Source organism: Protobothrops mucrosquamatus, unplaced genomic scaffold, assembly GCF_001527695.2.
Source record: "Protobothrops mucrosquamatus isolate PMUCROS unplaced genomic scaffold, P.Mucros_1.0 scaffold124, whole genome shotgun sequence".
NCBI lineage: Eukaryota > Metazoa > Chordata > Lepidosauria > Squamata > Viperidae > Protobothrops > Protobothrops mucrosquamatus.
The window spans coordinates 674,525-693,547 of record NW_015386491.1 but is presented as its reverse complement, the minus strand read 5'-3'; the positions used below and the strand labels follow the sequence as shown (position 1 = coordinate 693,547).

The 19,023-nt window shown below is 40.1% G+C and overlaps 1 protein-coding gene across 1 annotated transcript in view; it reads right to left on the bottom strand.

Annotated features, from left to right (window-relative positions):
• TEX2 (testis expressed 2) overlaps window positions 1–19,023 on the bottom strand; it is a 72,495-nt gene that overhangs the window by 43,036 nt on the left and 10,436 nt on the right. Inside the window, exon 2 of the mRNA XM_015812960.1 lies at window positions 9,294–10,906. Within this exon, the coding sequence (XP_015668446.1) occupies window positions 9,294–10,883 (1,590 nt within the window). The 5' untranslated portion in view covers window positions 10,884–10,906. The remainder of the gene's footprint in view (window positions 1–9,293; window positions 10,907–19,023) is intronic.

Genomic DNA, 19,023 nt, shown 5'->3' with positions numbered 1-19,023 from the left:
TCTAATGCATGGGTGTCAAACCCATCACATCATGTGACGTGTGGCGATGTTATCGCAACTTTTTTTGCATAGCTGGAGCTGGGGTGGGCGCAGCCTCATGATGCAACCGGCCCGTGGGCCGGCAGTTTGACACCCCTGACCTAATAGATTAGGAACAGTTATAGTAGTAAATAATCAGTGATGTTGAGCAACTTTTACCTTAATGAGTATGTTAAAGAAGGTAGCGGTAATAAGTACAGTAAAAGGGCAAGAGGAGCAAAGATCTAAAGTTGAGTTTTCATTTACTATATTCATCTAAACTGGTATTTTCCATGTACAGGTAGTCCTCAATTTATGACCACAATTGAGCCCAAAAATTATGTTGCTAAGTCAGGAATTTGTTAAGTGAGTTTTGCCCCATTTTACGACTTTTTTGCCACATTTGTTAAATGAATCACTGCAATTGTTAAATTAGTAACATGGTTGTTAAGTGAAGCTGGCTTCCCCATTGACTTTGCTTGTCAGAGGGTCGCAAAAAGGGATCAAAATGACCCTGGACACTGCAACCATCATAAATAGGAGTCAGTTGCCAAGCATCTGAATTTTGATCACGTGACCACAGGAATGCTTCAACAGTCTAAGTGTGAAAAGTTGTAACTTTGAACGGTCACTAAACGAACTGTTGTAAGTCAAGGACTATCTGTGTGTTAGCCTACAGCTCCCAAAATTGCCAGCCCACAGCAGTAATGTGAAAACTAGGCAATGCTTGGAATGCAAAGGGGAAAAAGTGGTCCACAGTTTCTCAACCTTGGCAACTTTAAACCAGCCATTCCTTCAAGCTGCATAATCCCAGGTAAAAGATATATTCAGCTTAAAGAATTTCAGAAAGTTATTACATTCATATCCTGCATATTCTGAACCCATTTTTTGCTAGGGTATGCAAAGTGCCACACAACCCAAGTAAATATACCATCCATAGGGAAAGATTATTCTCCAAGCATACATGAATATATGTCATCTCAAATGACACATGTAATCCTAATAAACCTGTTCCAGGAAACAACCAACCTAGAAATATTATGCAAATCCAATCAAGGAAAGTTTAACAGTATTCTGAACACTGTAATTTGAGGGTGTGGGCTTCACACAAGATTTGATATAAAAAAGCACAATAATATTCACTGATATAACAAAAAGATTATTGTGCTTTCTTTCTCTAATATTCTACTATTCTACTGTTTTATTTCTTTTTCCTTCTCTGTTCTCATCCCTATTCTCTCTTTTCTCATCAACAACCATACAACAACCATCTGTGCAGCTATCAAACCAAAATATTTTCCTAGAATCCTTCATGTTATATTTGGCAAATATTTTTTTTCTTTCAGCCCTTACTAAAATATTTAGAATTCATAAAATAACCTCAGAGTGGGTGCTGGAGGGTAAATTATTGTGGCTTTGTCCTATTTCTTCGCTTATGTCTATCAAATTAACCTGTTTACAGAACTTTTAATTTTCACCTAATTCTTCTCCTACGTTTGTAGGGTATTTGCAGAGCTACTAATTCTCCATGGGACAGTAAATCTTGACCTGCATTTTGAATTATTCCACAAAAAGAGCCAGGAATGTCAATTCCCTAACTAGTAGGCCAATTGTATATTAATCAGATATGCTCCCATAACACTTCAGATAAGTCACGGTGCCTGTCTTTCAGAATGAGGCTCCCCCTGAGATCCTTGATAGTGTCCCAAAGGATCTTAAAGACCTGGCTCTTCTCTCAAGCACTTGGTGGTTGGAACTCCTTGGGGTGTGTTTGACATGTTTGTGTTATTTGCCATCTTGTTACTGTTGTATTCTTGTCTAAATTCTTTTTGTTTTTATGTTATGAGCTGACCTGAGTTGACTGGAGTGACAAGAAGCAACGGATGGAAACTAATCAAGGAGAGAAGCAACCTAGAACTAAGGAGAAACTTCCTGACAGTTAGAAAAATTAACCAGTGGAACAACCTGCCTCCAGAAGTAGTGAATGCTCCAACACTGGAAGTTTTTAAGAAGAGACTGGACAGCCATTTGTCTGAAATGGTATAGGGTTTCCTGCCTGAGCAGGGGGTTGGACTAGATGACCTCCAAGGTCCCTTCCAACTTTATTATTATTATTATTATTATTATTATTATTATTATTATTANTAAATAAATAAATAAATAAATAAATCTTTTGTATCAGCTCTTGGCTGCATGTATGCGAGATCACATAAACATGGGAATGGAGGTCTACCAGCAGTACATCTATATGCAGAAGCTGACCAGACTAATAACTTCATGGTACTTCCACAGAGATGAAAGGATTAGTATACTCTCCACCCACAAAGGACAACAGCAAAGTTAAGAGAGCAACAGGATATGATACATAGCAGATGTAGACCCTGAGGGGAATACCTTGTTCTTAACGATAGAGCATAGGTTCTTAGTGTAAGTGGTTAAGATACGTACAGAGAAAAAAAAACACAAAGTCAAAACATGATTTTACATAAAGCATGATTTCTTTCATAAAGTTTAATAGCAATTCACATCTATCAAAAAGAAACACCATCATTTTAGACGCTGAAATAGTATCCTGGGATACTGTTAAGGCGAACACTCTTGTAGGCAGAACTTTCTATTTTGCTGCCCCAGCAAATCTGCACACCAGGCTTATCAGAAAAACATAGAAAACTGAACAATGCACTTATACAGATTGCATAAACCTCTTAAAAATCAAATCATGTGCACCACTGGAACAGTCTTCTGAGGGGGAGAAAAGATTTTAAGCCTTTTTATAAGGAATAGTAGCATTAATTCTCAGTACACAAATTAAATTCATGCCTTTACTTGCACAAGCCTTCAGCATTTAAGAAGCATATAAGTAGTTATTAAAACATTTTTCAAATATTATACCACACTATGTAAATTATAATTATAGTAAATGAAGAGTAATGTGTGGCTTTCCAGATGTTTCTTGTATTAGATTTTCCAGAACTTCTAACTTGTTGACTGCAGCTGCTGGGAATTGGAGTTCAGCAACATCTGGAGGGCTATAATTTGCCCATTCTTTACAGGAATTTATAAATTCCTTAGATTTTAATCAGTAGTCACTATCTCTTCTAGACCTAGTTCACTTCAATTAACCATCCCAAAGAATTTCCCAACATAGATAAGACAGCTTGTCTATTGCCAATATACAAATATTTTGCCATGTTGTTACCACAATGTAGTCACAAGTTAGGAATATAAGCCTTTTTTTTTGAAAAAAATATAATATGAATAAAAGGATCAAGCTTAAATGCTGTGAAAAGCAGTATTGTTCCCAAAATAATCTCTAAAGATTGCTTATATTCCATTTAGCTGCAACTTGGAACATCCAAATATTTAATAACAGAACAGAATAACAGAGTTGGAAGGGTCCTTGGAGGTCTTCTAGTCCAACACCTGGATCAGGCTGGAAACCCTATACCATTTCAGACAAATGGTTGTCCAATCTCTTCTTTAAAACTTCCAGTGTTAGAGCATTCATAACCTCTGGAGGCAAGTTGTTCCACTGATTAATTGTTCTGTCAGGAAATTTCTCCTTAGTTCTAGGTTGCTTCTCTCTTTGGTTAGTTTCCATCCGTTGCTTCTTGTCCTGCCTTCAGGTGGTTTAGAGAATAGGTTGACCCCCTTTTCTTTGTGACAACTCCTTAGATATTGGAACACTGCTATCATGTCTCCCCTCGTCCTTCTTTTCATAAAACTAGACATACCCAATTCCAGCAACCGTTCTTTACATGTTTTAGCCTCTAGTCCCCTAATTATCTTTGTTGCTCTTTTCTGCACTCTTTCTAGAGTCTCAACGTCTTTTTTACATCATGGCGACCAAAACTGGATGCAGTATTCCAAGTGTGGTCTTACCAAGGCATTGTAAAGTGGTATTAACACTTCACGTGATCTTGATTCTATACCCATTAATTCAGCCTAGCACTGTGTTGGCTTTTTTGGCAGCTGCAGCCCACTGCTGGCTCATATTTAAGTGACTGTCCACTAGGACTCCAAGATCCCTCTCACAGTTACTACTATTGAGCTAGGTACCACCTATAATTTGAATGTGAAAAGTATTGATATGTAATTCTATTTCATCTGAGGTTTCAGAATGAACAGGGTGAAGGACAAGATAACAAAAAGCTGCACTATTTTTTGTGGAATATTGAAGAAAAACATAGTAAGTGTGAAGTCCCAAAAAAGATGGGATAAATCTATGTTTAACGATTTATATAAAAATATTTTGCATAAGGAGACATCATAAGCATTCATTTTCATCTGGAAAAGCATTTGAATACTAAGAAAATTGTAGTAAAGCAAAGGTTATGCACAGAGAATGACTGATTATGAATCTTTACACTTAAATAAACATGGGAAAAGCCTAGATCAGGGGTAGGCAACCTTGGCTCTTTTATGACTCGTGGACTTCAACTCCCAGAATTCCTGAGCCAGCCATGCTGAGGGGAAAGGGAGAGGTTTCCAAGCTGAGCCATGCTGGCTCAGGAATTCTGGGAGTTGAAGTCCACGAGTCATAAAAGAGCCAAGGTTGCCTACCCCTGGCCTAGATCGATCGATCTATCTATCTATCTATCTATCTATCTATCTATCTATCTATCTATCTATCTATCTATCTATCTATCTATCTATCTATCTATCTATCTATCTATCTATCTATCTATCTACCTACCTACCTACCTACCTACCTACCTACCTACCTACCTACCTACCTACCCACCCACCCACCCATCCATCCATCCATCCATTACTTCAGTGTATAAGCCAGTCCATTTCAAGAGAATCCATGTAATTTATGCTAAGTGTTTAATAAGACACTAATCTTTAATAAGATGAAAAACAAATCAATCAATACAAATATAACCAGCCCGTTGATGTATTAACCATGAGAAGATAGCATGATAATATACTGTATGTATTCAATTGCCTTCTTTAAGATCCATGTTTTTATGGCTCTCCTGCAATGTAGTAAGAACTGGAGAGGCATCATCAAGCAGGCTCAACCCGAGAATCCCTGGAGATGACATTCCTTCAATAATGGGCTCTTAAGAAGCTCTCTTTCCCAGTTTTTACTGGGTTGGCATATTCAACTCAAGGAAGGAAGTCTGTTGAAGCCCTGAGCCATACAGGGCTTTAAAGGTCATAATTGGCCCATTGAATTGCATTTAGAAGCTAACTGCAGCTCCCATAGTAGCAATGTTACAGGGTAAACCTCAGTATATGCTTAATGGGATTGGCCACTCTGCGCTGCACCAACTGATGTTTCTGAATAGTCTTCAAGAGAGTTCCATGTAGATCACAGCCATAAGGTGGCAAGGGCATAAAAGAGAATAAAACCTCTTGATTCAGGAAATACCACAACTGACATACAAAATATAACTGTGCAAAGGCCTGTGCCTGCTGTTCAAGCAGAAGCTATAAGTTAAAGCAGACACCTCCCACCCCAGGTTATGGGTCAGCTCTGCCTGGGGGAGTACTACCCTCCAGTCAGCTTGTAAATCCTTTGAGCTTTGTCTCAACCACATTCATTCACTCTATCTTGATAATATTCAGTGGCCCAGCAGACAATCTTCTGGCTTAATTTTTCTGACAGGGACTAAGTCTCTTTAATGCTGTTCAGTTATTCATAAATGCAATAAGAATGGAGAAGAAAGCTTGTTTTACTGGTCTTACTGCCACAGTAAATGCTAGAATGATCTCTTATCCATGTTCAGTTAAATTCATTATTCCTCTTACACCAGTGTGCTCTACGCATCTCTTCTGTTGTTTTTTTAGGCATCTCGCTATGTCAGATGAAGGTGGTAAATCCATCCTTGTGCTCCTTGATCTTTCACTGGATTTTAATATTTCACAACTACAGTATCCTCTGGGGACTGGAAGTGGGGAACACTCTCTTATAATGGGCTGCTTCTTTTCTCTGGGGCTGATTTCAGTCAGTGTTGGTTGAATGAGGAGATATCTTTTCCTAGGCCCTTCCTCTGTGGGGCCATTATGTGCCATCAAGTTGCTGTTTTCTCCTAATGACCATGTAGATCAGTGGTTCTCAACCTGTGGGTCGGGACCCCATTTGGGGTCGATCGACCATTTCATGGGGGTCGCCAAGCAAGGATGTCCGCCATTTTTTTTGTCCGCCATTTTTTCCCCCTTTTCCGGCAGGTGCCTTACCTCCCTTGGGCTGGGCCAGCTGGTGGTCGGCCTGCTCCATCTCTGCCGCTTGCCAGCTACGCCTCGGCCGGCACAGGGGGCGGAACCACGCATGCGCGGCGCTCCCGGGCAGGGAAAGTCCTCGACTTACGACCGGTTGGGTAGTCCTTGACTTACGACCGGTTTAGTCCTCGACTTACGACCGGTTGGGGTCGCGGCATTAAAAAGGTTGAGAACCACTGATGTAGATATTAGGGTGACAGAGGATTTTACGCGCTCTCCCTCCTTGTTCAATATCTACAGTATATGGGATTTCTGGGTGAGGTCATCTACTGTTTTGGGATTCGATCTCATCACTGCAGGTAGTCCTCGAGGTATGACAGGCCTTTTATGACTATTTGAAGCTAGGAATGCACCTTAAATAGGGGTTCAAAATTGCAACAAACAAGAGGCCTCTGCAGTCATGTGACCTGGATTCAGTCACTTCTGAAGCAGCAGCCATATTTAATCCTGTCACTGCCCTTTGGGACCCAGAAGTCACCTGTGGTTACGACAGGCAGTTTCCAAGGTCCATGTGGTCGTGTGCATTTTTTTTTTCTCCCATCAGGGACTTTGCAGCTGGCATCCTTTTATTTTTCTCCTCATTGCTGCCGTGTGGAAGAGCAGAGGAGTAAATCTCTTGTGGCTGCTCTTGTTGCTTATTTCGTTGCTGTTGCCCTGAGGACTGGAAGACTGTAAATGCTTTAAAATTTTCTTTTTCATTATAGTACTGAGCTTGTTTGTAAATACTTTACAAACTACTGTGCTTGCTTGTAAGTACTTTACTAAAGCTGAAAACTTTTTTATTACTGTATTTGGGTTTGCTTTGGAATTGCTTGGAGAAATACTAGCCAGCATCTGCAGAAAGCAGGTTCAATACTGTAAAGTTCCTTTGCATTCTGATGCATTGAGATTGCTTGCAAAAAGTTCCTTTGCTGGATCCAATCTGGGTCATTTACCGGGACCAGAAGTTTAGTCATCTGACCTTTTTCAGACTCTGTGTTGGAGCCCATCCTCAAGGAACTTCTCTCTCACCAGAATGTTCCTTTGCATTCTACTTTACTGTGTTTGTTTGTGTTAGCTTTGAGGATTAGTGTGTACAACTATAGACTGCTTGTAGAACAGCTGGTCGGTGGGTAGTAGTGGTTCCCTCCAGAAGCGCCACACTGGGGAGCCTTGCAAATCCCCCCCCCCAAATTTAAGTCCAGGAACCTGTGTGGAGGCACTGCGGTTTGGAGGGTCCCCTCGCCTTGCCAGAACAGCTGATGGCTGTTTTGCAGGGCTTCCCCTGGAGAGGGGAAGCCCTGCAAAATCTCTAGCCTCTTGATTCCTTTAATGATGGCAGAGGTCATTTAATGAACTGAAGCAATCAGCAAGCCTGATCTTCATTCAGCTAATGGCACGGTTGATTTGCTTAATGAACATGGTTGTAACAATGAGTCCTATTCATTTTATGACAGTTTTGACTTACAACCCTAGTGAGCAGGGTCCATAAGGTTCGTACCTCAAGGACCACCTTATGCTGTCAGGGTTTGGACCACCAAGGTCTGAGAATGTACCATCTTTAAGCGTGCATGGGGTAGCACTTCCACATTCAAGAGTGATACACAATCAGGAAGTCTTCCTGGACTCGCAGCTCCTGCTTGATGAGCAGAGAGCAGCTGTGGGTAGGAAGGCCTTTGCTTGAATATATCTAGTGCACGAGTTACACCTCTTTATTTATTTTATTTATTTAATTTTTATCCCGCCCTTCTCCTTACGGACTCAGGGCGGCTGACAGCCTTATAAAACAGATACAACAATAAAAATACCCCTGGATCAGGTGGCCCTTCCGTCAGTCACTCACTCTGATCACCTCGCTGCTTGACTATTGCAAGGCACTCTAGTTTGCCCATGTAACACTTCTGTTCCACAAAATGCAATAATTGCCCATTTGCTTTCTAGTGCAATTCAAGGTACTGGTTGTTATGTATAAGGCCTACATGGCATAGAGCAGTGATGGTGAACCTTTTAGAGACTGAGTGCCCAAACTGCAACCCAAAACCCAGTTATAGATCGTCAGGTGCTGGGTGGGTGTGGCCCATTGGGTGGGCGTGGCTGCAGTGGTAACAGCAGAGTGGGTGGGACTAAAAAGTTCAATCAATCAATTCCAACTTTGCGAGATCTTTTTGTTTTCCCGCGAGAAGTTCAAATTGATTGACTGAACCTTTTTTTGGGGGGGACACGGCGAAGCCTAAAGCGAAAAGGTTTTATAAAACCCAGCTGAAGGCCTAGGACTGGGGCGACGCCACGCGTGCCCACAGAGAGGGCTCTGCGTGCCACCTGTGGCACGCGTGCCGTATGTTCGCCACCACGGGCATAGAGCCTGGTTACTTGAGGCACTGCCTATCCCCGACAAGGTGCTTTGTAGGATTGGCAAACTTCATTTTCCTCAGTTAAACTATGTCATCTGTCAGGACTCTGGAAGAGGGCCTCTTCTTTGATAGCGCCTGGCTTTTAGAATGAGGTCCTCCCAACATCTAGATGGGCATTTTGGGTGGCCTTGAAGACCTGACTCTTTGCTGAGGCCTTTGGCTAAAAAAAGGGGGGGGTCCCCTTTTGTGGAATGGATGTCTTTGTTTCTGCTCATTTTGTCATTTTTGCTTCTTTTTTAATTGTGGTCTTGTTTTTATTGTTTAATGATTTTCATATTTTCTTGTGAGCTGCCCAGAATTGTTGGGAGCTGGATGGTATACAAATTGAGTCGAATAAATAAATAATAAAGTTGAGGTTTGATTAACACATTGAAATCTGTCTTACAATATACACACCACAGTAAAGCCATCATTTGACCTCATTAATCTTCCAGCTAACAAACCATAGCATGATAAATGTACAAATTACTCTGAGGGAAAACCTTATTAATTAAATTCATCACAGTCTACCAGCTCAAGCAAGAAATCGGCATCCAATCTACCTCTTAGTAAAGTTCAACACAGAGTTAAATGAATTCCAATACTGTTTGTAATATGTTGATATTTGAACCATGCGCGCAACTACAGAAGTTTCAAGGCAAAGCTGTGACTCACCTTAAATATCTCAGGCTCCTCAATATCCAGAACTTCTGTATTATTAAGCTGGGTGTTCCAACTGGAATATCGCCTGTTATTTGTAGCACTTGGTGTAAAAAGCCAAATTACACAGGTAGCAATAATAAATCCAATAGCAATTCCCAAGAAAAGTCCACTGAAGTAACTAGGGAGAGGAAGTATAAGGTAAGTATAGATCAACATGGTGAGAAAGTACAGTGTCTTCATCGGAAGCCGAACTTGTGGTGCGGGTAGTTCAATTCCACCTTCACTACTAATTAGAGGAGAAATTTCTTCTTGTACTTCTTCTACCTTCTGCAAACTTTCCACTGGTTTGTCTTGTCTGTCATCCTCTATTAAACAGAAGTCCTCAGAATACAACTCGCAGAACTCTTCATCTTCCTTACTTGCCAGGGCGGACAGGCAACAGCGTTCAAGTACCAGAGAAGTCTTAGAACTAGAATCCTTTGTGCTTAAGAACAGGGAGCTTCTAGATTCCATTTCTTTTTCGTGTCCTTCAGTGGCTTGGGTTTTGGTACTCTTATTTACACTGGAATTACTTCCATAGAAGTCTCCTTCCGAATCACATTCTTCTTCCTTTATACTATAGTTATTATTGCTTTCCAAATGGCCATTCAAGCTGGAGAGATTGGACAGTTCTGAAGCACTTGAAGATAAAGCTTTGGGCCGGTGGCTGCTGCTCTCATCACTCATTATTTTGCTGAAGAGCTGAAAAGGCTCATAAATCACCTCTGAAAATCGCCTCTTCGTGTTCTCAATTTTGGCTTCCATTTCGGGTACTTTAAAAAAGGAGCGAGTGTCTGGCGATGTCAAGGGAGACGAGGGCGCTGTTTTGGAATCGCTACCTGTGCTTTGAGGCTGGGTGAACTGTTTGAAGAGGTGCAAGTTCAATTTAGAGTCGGGTGGTTTGAACGACACCGTTTCCGGCTCCTGCTTAGAAGTGTCTGTGGACAGAGACTTCACCAGAGTTTTCATCAACTGTCTATGTCTCGTGGATAGAGAGGGCTCTTTTGGTTCAATGTCCGTGGAAAGGGATTTGACTAAACTCATGAAAGGCTTTGAGCTAGTAACAGTGGTTGGCGTGCTAGACAAGACATGTGACTTGGAAGGGGAGGACAACGGAGAAGATGAAAGGCTGGTTCTCAGTTCCGAAGGCAATGCCACACCAAGTGGGCTAGGGGCTTGGCCCAATTCTGAGGAGGGAGATGCAGCCAATGGCACCACACTAAACCCTTGGGACTCCAAGGGTTTCACAGTTGGCAGAACTGTGGGAGATGTAGCCACAAAAAGCGAGGTAGTGGGAACAAAAGAATTCTGCTCACCATGATCAAAGCATAGGTCTTCCTTAGCTTCAAGTGCAGTTACAATGCTTTGGTCATCTAGTGTCTCAGAAGGAGACTCCGTACACTTTTCTTCTTCCTTCTCCTCCTCCTCCTCCTTCCCAAATGCCGAGAAATGAATGGTGATGGTTTCTCGGGAAGCGGATCGCTGAACCTGCACTTTTGGCACTGGCTGCTTTGAGGACATTTCACTGGTTTTCTCTGCATGGCTAATGTTCAGACTTGTCATTGCAGGTCCCAGAGATACAGGGTCTATAAAGAGGAAGCAAAACATAAATTAGACTGAAACTTTTTAACGTTGCACAAGATAATACTTGTACAGATAGTCTTCGATTTACAATCACAATGGAGCTAAAATTTCTGTTGACATTTGCGAAGCGAATTTTGCACCATTTTATCACCTTTCTGGCCACAGTTGTTAAGTGAATCACTGCAGTTGTTAAGTTAGTCACAGGACTGTTAAATGAATCTGGCTTCCCCACTGACTTTGTTTGTCAGAAAGTTGCAAAAGGGGATCACATGACCCCGGGACACTGCAACCGTCACAAATACATGCCAGTTGCCAAGCATCTGAATTTTGATCACATGACCATGGGGATGCTGCAACAGTTGTGAGAAAAACTGTTTTTCAGTGCCATTGTAACTTTGAACAGTCACTAAGAGGATGGTTTTAAGTTGAGAATTACCTGTGCAACTATAAGAGTAAACATAGCGAGAAGAAATAATGAGCCTCTAGCAGCCCACATACTTTACCTAATAGGAAAAATAATTATAGATAGCCAAAAATTGGTTAATAGGGACATAAATGGTTGCATTACAAAAGCTGAAGAATATTTTTTGACTCCATTTCGATCACTCTAAAGCCTTTTTACTAAAACTGTGAAGAAGATACCAAGTGAAGTGAAAAGAAAAACCGGTTGGCAAATTGACCCATCATAACTGTATTGAGAAAAGGCATTAAAAATGGATTCCCATATGTTTAAAAGATAAAAAATGAAAACTATATGGCTTGGATCCAAGGCATATTATAGTGTAAGAATATACAGGCTATTCCAGTGGTGGCGAACCGTTTAGAGACCGAGTGCCCAAACTGCAACCCAAAACCCACTTATGCATCGTCGGGTGCCGGGTGGGTGTGGTCCATTGGGTGGGCGTGGCTGCAGTGGTAACGGCAGACTGGGTGGGACTAAAAAGTTCAATCAATCAATTCCAACTTTGCAAGATCTTTTTTTTCCTGCGAGAAGTTGAAATTGACTGATTGAACCTTTTTTTTTTTTGGTACATGGTGGCGGAGGCCTAAAGTGAAAAGGTTTTATAAAACACAGCTGAAGGCCTAGGACTGGGGCGACGGTGCGCATGCCCACAGAGAGGGCTCTGAGTGCCGCCTCTGGCACCCGTGCCATAGGTTCACCACCACTGGGCTATTCCAAATTGATTCCATGCACTGAATGGAATCTCTACATTGCCATGGCTGTTGACAAGAGATAAAATATAATCTGAGTTCAAAGAATTCCATAATGTATATACATACTTCAATGTGTCCTCCAATTATTTTCTATGGATGTAGCTGAGAACAATTTACATTCTTGCACACAGAGTGTCACAATAGCATAGGGGAGACAGGCTGCTGGTAAAGCAGTATTTCCACATTAAGCAGAACACAATACCCACACAATGTGAGTTTGCAGTCCAAGCAGAAAACTTCAAAGCAAATTATGCATCTTTGCAACTTGGGCCAGGCAGTATTAAAATGCAACTCCACTGAAGACTGGAGCATGAAAATCAAATACTGGCTTCTTCTCATAAAAAAAAAACAGAGAACAAGTCAGGGAGACCTTTTAATTGGGTATTCTTTGAGATGGACAAAAATGAATAATAAGTTTACAACACTGTTTTCTGAGTGAGACAAAACGAGTAGCATTGTAGGATGTATATATTCGTTCAATTGTACAGTCTAGGAATAGGCAAGTCATTCATTAATGGGTATATCTCCGTGCATGGTTACAGAACTCTTCCCCCTACCAGAAAATTTCATACACGACACCCAGAATTCCCAGCCAGTAATAGGCAGGCTAGGCATTCTGGAGAGGAGGCCCCAATGTATCCAGAGAGCACTAAGTTGAAGAAAGCTGAGTTGGAAGTTCTTATTTACAACTAGCATTGATTATACAAAACTTTCACAAGATTCCTCTAAGTAGCAGTTCCAGTGGTGGGATTCAGCCAGTTCGCACCACTTCGGCAGAACCGGTAGCTAATTTTTTGTTGCCCAGGCCCAAAATGGATTTCCGGAAGCAGCATCCACACAGAGAACCGGTTGTTCACATATTTGAATCCCACCACTGAGCAGTTCCCACTGAGCAACATCCAGCATTGCCTGTAATTAGACTACAATTGGTCTCCAACGCTTATAAAAGTACTTTGTAGATACTGAAGATGCTGCACAGGCAGGTTGCTGAGCACTATGTAGACTCAAATGCTGGGCCATAGGAAGCGCTCCAGAAGAGGGAAGGGCCTGGGGGTGGTAGCCTCACAACTATCCCAGCAGATTTCCTGAAAACAATAGAGCTTGGTCAATCAAGAGGTGCCACTCTATGGACACCCCCCTGCACCCCTGCCCCAGTTGTCGTCACTCTGGGAGAGGCATTGCTTTGGGATTCTGGACAAAGAGAGTGGGCAGGCAAAGTTTGGTCAGGGATGATGGCCTGGGAGACTAGGACTGCCCAAAAGAAGGTAAAACGAGGAGGATGCTGAGAAGAAAGGCAAAGTATAGCTGCCCCACCGTGAGGGTCTCTGATTGATAAGAAGTGACTATGAGCAAGATCTCTTTGGTGGGCCAAGGAATGGAGGATGATCTCTGCGAGGCATGGAGAGAGAAAAGAAAGGGAATGAACCCAAAAGAAAAGGAAGGAGAAGAGATGAGGGGGATCTGAGCAGCTCTTCAAAGCATGGATTTTAGATTTTATCTCCCTAGATATAACTGGAACAGTGTCTACAAGTAATCCTTGACCTACAACCTCAATTGTGCCCAGAATTTTGATCGTAAATCATTGCAGTTATCTGGCTTTAAAATCACTTTAAATATATTTTGCTTTTTGCTTTTTCTACTTTTATTGTTTCCTGCGCCTTTTTCTTTTTTCCTTAACTTTTCTTTGTATGTTCCCCTATTTCTTTTACGAATGTAAAAAATCTTTAAAGATATTTTACATATGTAAAAGAAATAGGGAAACATACAAAGAAAAGTTAGAGAAAAAAGAAAAAGGCACAGGAAATAATACAAATTAGATTAAAAATATGATTTATTATCTTAAACCATGATATATTCACAGCTCCGTGACTCAGATATTACACGAGACCTAAAACACAACCATTATAGTTGAGTAGAATGTGTGAATCCCATTTTAAGTATTCTCCTCATCCCAAAATGTCTGAAACAGTAACAATAACTCATGAATGAATAAAAAAGAGGCTGCCACATGTTCAGCTCCAGATTTACCACAGTCCAAACCTTGTGCCACTTAATGGTCCCAAATGCTGTACTTCTTTATAATGGCTATTAAAACGGGAAGCATATGTGTAACAAGTCAAATCAAGACTTGTTTTAAAAAAATCTTTCACTGTTTGAAAATCTCCCCCTCCAATGTTGTTATTTTGGGGGAAAAATACATAAGGGATATTTGCCACATGCTGATATAGAAGTGGTACAGTGATTGTTTTCAGCTCTGATCCCCTTTGAACTGTTTGTAGAATAAAAGCAACAGTGCAGAATAATGCACTTTGTTCTATTCTTTTCCCATTTTAGTTCCACACCTTAATCCCTGGTGTATCAACATCAAGGATTTTTCATGTCCCCGATTTATGTCAAACTTTTTTTTTAACTTTCACACAATATTTTCTCTAGCAGGAATTTGCTGTCTTTTAAACTAAGCCTTTCAAATGTATAATGTTACGTAATTTTCATGGTTCTTTCAGTCATTAATTACTAATACATGCTGTAATAAAATAGATGAGAGTTCCTGCTAATTAATTAAATGGAAAATATTGATGCATTTTGAATTAATCAGCATTAAACAAATTAAAAGTACAAGTAAGCATTTTATTCTTGTCTTCAACATAATGCAATTACCGAACAGAAATACTAAAATACTGAATGCATAATAAGTTAAGGTTTTAGAGGATATGTTTGCTATCATTTAAATCAAAATAATATTTCTATTTTTCAGAAAAAATTAATTTGCTATTCTGCCAGCCCAATAAAATAATACTGTCCTATTGTGGAAAGTCAGCCCCGCCCCCAGAAAAAGAAATATTTTTGGGAATATTAAAAGGCAGAATATTGTATTTCCTCAAAGGATCTTAAAGGCAGACCCCCCCCCCAAGACTCTTTGTCCCAAACAGAAACCAGGTCTGCAGAAATGCAGATGTGATGATCTTGTTAGAAAGATTGGAGCCAGGAAGCTTGGATTAGAAAGACAAAGATCCCTAGAATCAACAATCCCTCACACCAAAAAATCCAACACAGGACATAGTCATCAGCCACACCCCCAGGGAAGCAGGATATGATCTTTGGGACATAATAGGATTATTCCACCATCAGAATCCAGAAAGCCATACTCAGACTCAGGTCAAAGTTCATGCTACAGGAACAACTCCAAACAACAGCTCAAGAAGGTATAAAAACCCACCACTCCCTACTACATGTGGTCAGCTTTCCCAGAGCCCTGCTTTTGTCTGGCTCTGCTCTTCAATAAACTACAACTTTCTTTCTAAAGCAGTCTCCATTTTGTTTATTCCCAGCTTGGACTAGACCCTAATGAAGACTTTTCTTTCAACACTATTAACTGAAAAAGGGGTACCCTGTGGTAAGATGGGCAGCCAATAGATTTTATAAATAAATAATAAATCAATAAAGCTACTCTAAACCTCTTATAGTATTTTGTTTCCTTTCTCACTAGATGCCAAGCGACATATCTCCATTCTTACTTCTACTGAAGCAACGTTTCACAATGGCTACGTTCACACATCACAATAAGTCATAATGTAGTTTCTTTTTTCTGATCCCAGCAACTCTGGATCTATAATCTATGGCATATGACTTTGTGGGTCATGTGTGAATCCAATCAATGCTAGCTTATTAAAAATATGATTAGAATATGGGTTAATGTAATATAGCAAGATGCTAGATATTTATTTATATTATGACTTACTAGATCCAAGTTTCTTCCTTCATTCAAATTCCAAAATCAGGGGAAAGAGCCTCGCCCCATGCATACGCTTTTGTGCTGAAACTGGTGTAAAACTGCACTGAATAAAATGTTAATTATTTTTCATACTAATTTAAACATACCTTTTCTAGTTATTCCGGTCATCACATGCTTCCAAAAAGTCTCTCAAGTACGTTACGTATGGTTTATATGATGCCTGCCACACGTTCATTTAAAATTACACCTATTTCTTCATAACTCTTAATAATTATAAATGTGGGGTTTAATTAGGATTTGGATGTCTTCTGTATCTTTCTGCTAGCTATCTTCTGAAGATGTTCAACTAATTTTTAAAATTGACACGAAACCTATGCTTATTCATTGACCGATTCTCCATTCTTTCCTGAAAAGCCTGATTCCTCTCTTCTAGCTACTATGGAAAAAAAATAAACAGTCATCCTCAACCTTTAAAGAACTTTATAGCACCAACATTCTTATTTCCTGTTAAAGGAACATCATTGTGCTGGGTGAGGGCAAAGAATCAAACAATAGTTCACTGAATCAAGAGTGAACCATTTTTGATGGCCTGAAACTTCACCTAATCCTTTTTGGGATGTCAGTGGGCTGCTGGTGGTGGTGGGGTTGCTATTACAAATGGATGCAGCCCTCATTTTTTAGCTTTGGGGTTTGTAGTAGAATCAATTTTTTAAAATAAATTATTGGGCCTATTTCAAATTTTATCTTTAAAATGTCTAGTACAAACAAGAAATACATCCAGAATTAAATGATTCAATACTCATAAAAGTAGTCAACAGTAAGCGGCACCGATCTATTCAGTGTGTCTGTTCATTAGTGTGACATGTGAATATGATTGGATATTTGTGGTGAATTGGAGGAATCTCATCTGAAAGAAGAAGGAGTGCCACTTGTGCCTCAAGAATCCTCTCCAAGGCAATGAGTGACAAAGCCAAACAGATTTCATATCTCTCCTTGCTGCTCTTGAGCAAGATGGAATATGGAGGAAAACATACTTTAATGCTGATACTGCTAAGGGCGACTTAAGGCTGCCTCATCCATAAGACGAAACCAAAGTTATATAGTAGGTACCTGATTGGGGGGGGGAGGAAGGTTGTCAGAACATGTTTGTGCCATTGTTAAATGCAAATAGGAAATGCTGAAGAGGTTTTTTTTATCAAGTTTAAATAAAATTAAATAAGACTAACAGATTGCAAGAATGTGTATTAGGATCGATGCATGATGGTGTCGCAGTGGTTAGAATACAGTATTGCAGGCTAATTCTACTGACTGCCGATTGCCAGTAGTTTGGCAGTTCAAATCTCACCAGGTCTCAAGGTTGACTCAGCCTTCCATCCTTCCAAGGTCAGTAAAATGAGGATCCAGATTACCGGGGGCCATATGCTGACTCTGTAAACTGCTTAGAGAGGGCTATAAAGCACTGTGAAGCGGTATATAAATCTAAGTGCTTTTGCTATTTGCCAACTAGGATGTGATTGAGGTCCTATTATTTGAACAGAGTACAACTTTAATAAAAACTATCATGAGTGCGTATTACTAAAAACTGTTTTCTTGTAATTATAATTTTTTTAAAACTGTTCTCAGAAGGGGAGGAAACAAATCTTCAAGAACCACCTTAATCATCATCTCCTATTTCCTGACCTTGTTGAAAAACCAGTTTAATATTTCAATTGCCTAATTAATGAGCTTTTGGCCTGCTCTTTATTCACTCACTTAAGGCATATTTACTAATTCTTTAAGCAGCTGCATGAATTACTCAGCCTCTATCCTTAGTCTTACAATCTAAAGACATAAACTAAAGGTAAGAGGATTGGAAGTGAGAAAGCCGAATCTAAGCTAATATAGACACAAGTTCTTGATCACAAAATAATTCTGCAGATCATAGAGCACAGTAGAAAGCCTGGTTCTTGTATGTAAGAGACAGCTTACCTCCCCATCATGGTTTTACTAGTGCTCACACTGCATGTCTTGGTATTAATTAACTGAGTTAATGTCACTGTTTCACTCTTGACACCAAAGAATGTATAGGTAGTCCTCGACTTATGACCACAATTGAGCCCATACATACATACAAAATGTCCAGGTGTCTTTTCATAGTATATATGAAGGTGCTTCACCTGTTTACTTACCATTATAGAGGATATAGAAATCTCTTCAGCTCTTTCTAGCAAAACTTGGAACATCTCAAGCTAAGGAAAATCAATTATCACTATCCCTCCTTGCTCATCTGCTTCTGAAGGAAACAGTAAATGATTGCACCATTTTTAACTCTTTCTTACCATTATGACTTATAGCAAAAAGTAGAAAACAATGTTTCAGTACCAAATCTTTTTGCAGCAGGCAATATTCTTTTCCTCTAGGTGGAGATCACCCTTCAGACTGGTAGTAGGAATTAGAGATATGGCTGTGTGTTTTTCACCCCTACCCATCATTGTCCTACTGGTTTCTTTTATTTCTTTGGTTTATTTTTATTTTTTTGTACAAGCTGCGCTTAGCACTGCTAGCTTCATAAAGTAAAATGTCTTCTTGTTCTTTGCAAGTAATTTCTGTTGATGGCCTTTTAAAATTACTTTCACTCTATTAAATTCTGTGTTCCCCAGTAACCTTCTCTGAAATCCTATGAGGGAGTAGCAAGAGTTACAATCAAGAGGAAAGCTTCTTACTCATGCAAGTTTTGAAGCTATTGGGCTTTACTCCAACCGAGTCAAAATGTCATCTGCCCATCTTGGAAAATGAAAATGTTTGTTCCTATTGCTGATACTCTTTCTGCATTCTGCTGACCTCTGTTTTAAATCACTGCCAATTCAAAGGAGTGGGTGGTGCTAGAAGGAGAGGAAAATTACACCTCATTACCAACACAGCTAAGGACAATTTAAACCTATCTCAATCAGGGCTGGGGACAAGATAAAAGCAATGTTATAGAGACACAATAGAGAAATGTCGCCAGGACATATCTGTACATGTTAGGTGTAACCAGGGAAAGGTCTTATCTTGACTTCTTTTAAACCCTTAATGACAAACATAAGAACACCATACTGAATTATGAAGCCAGCAGCTGGAGCTACAGCTTATACAAGTGCCATGAACTGGCCTGCTATAGTAGAAATGTTTTAGAAAAACAAAAGGTTTGCC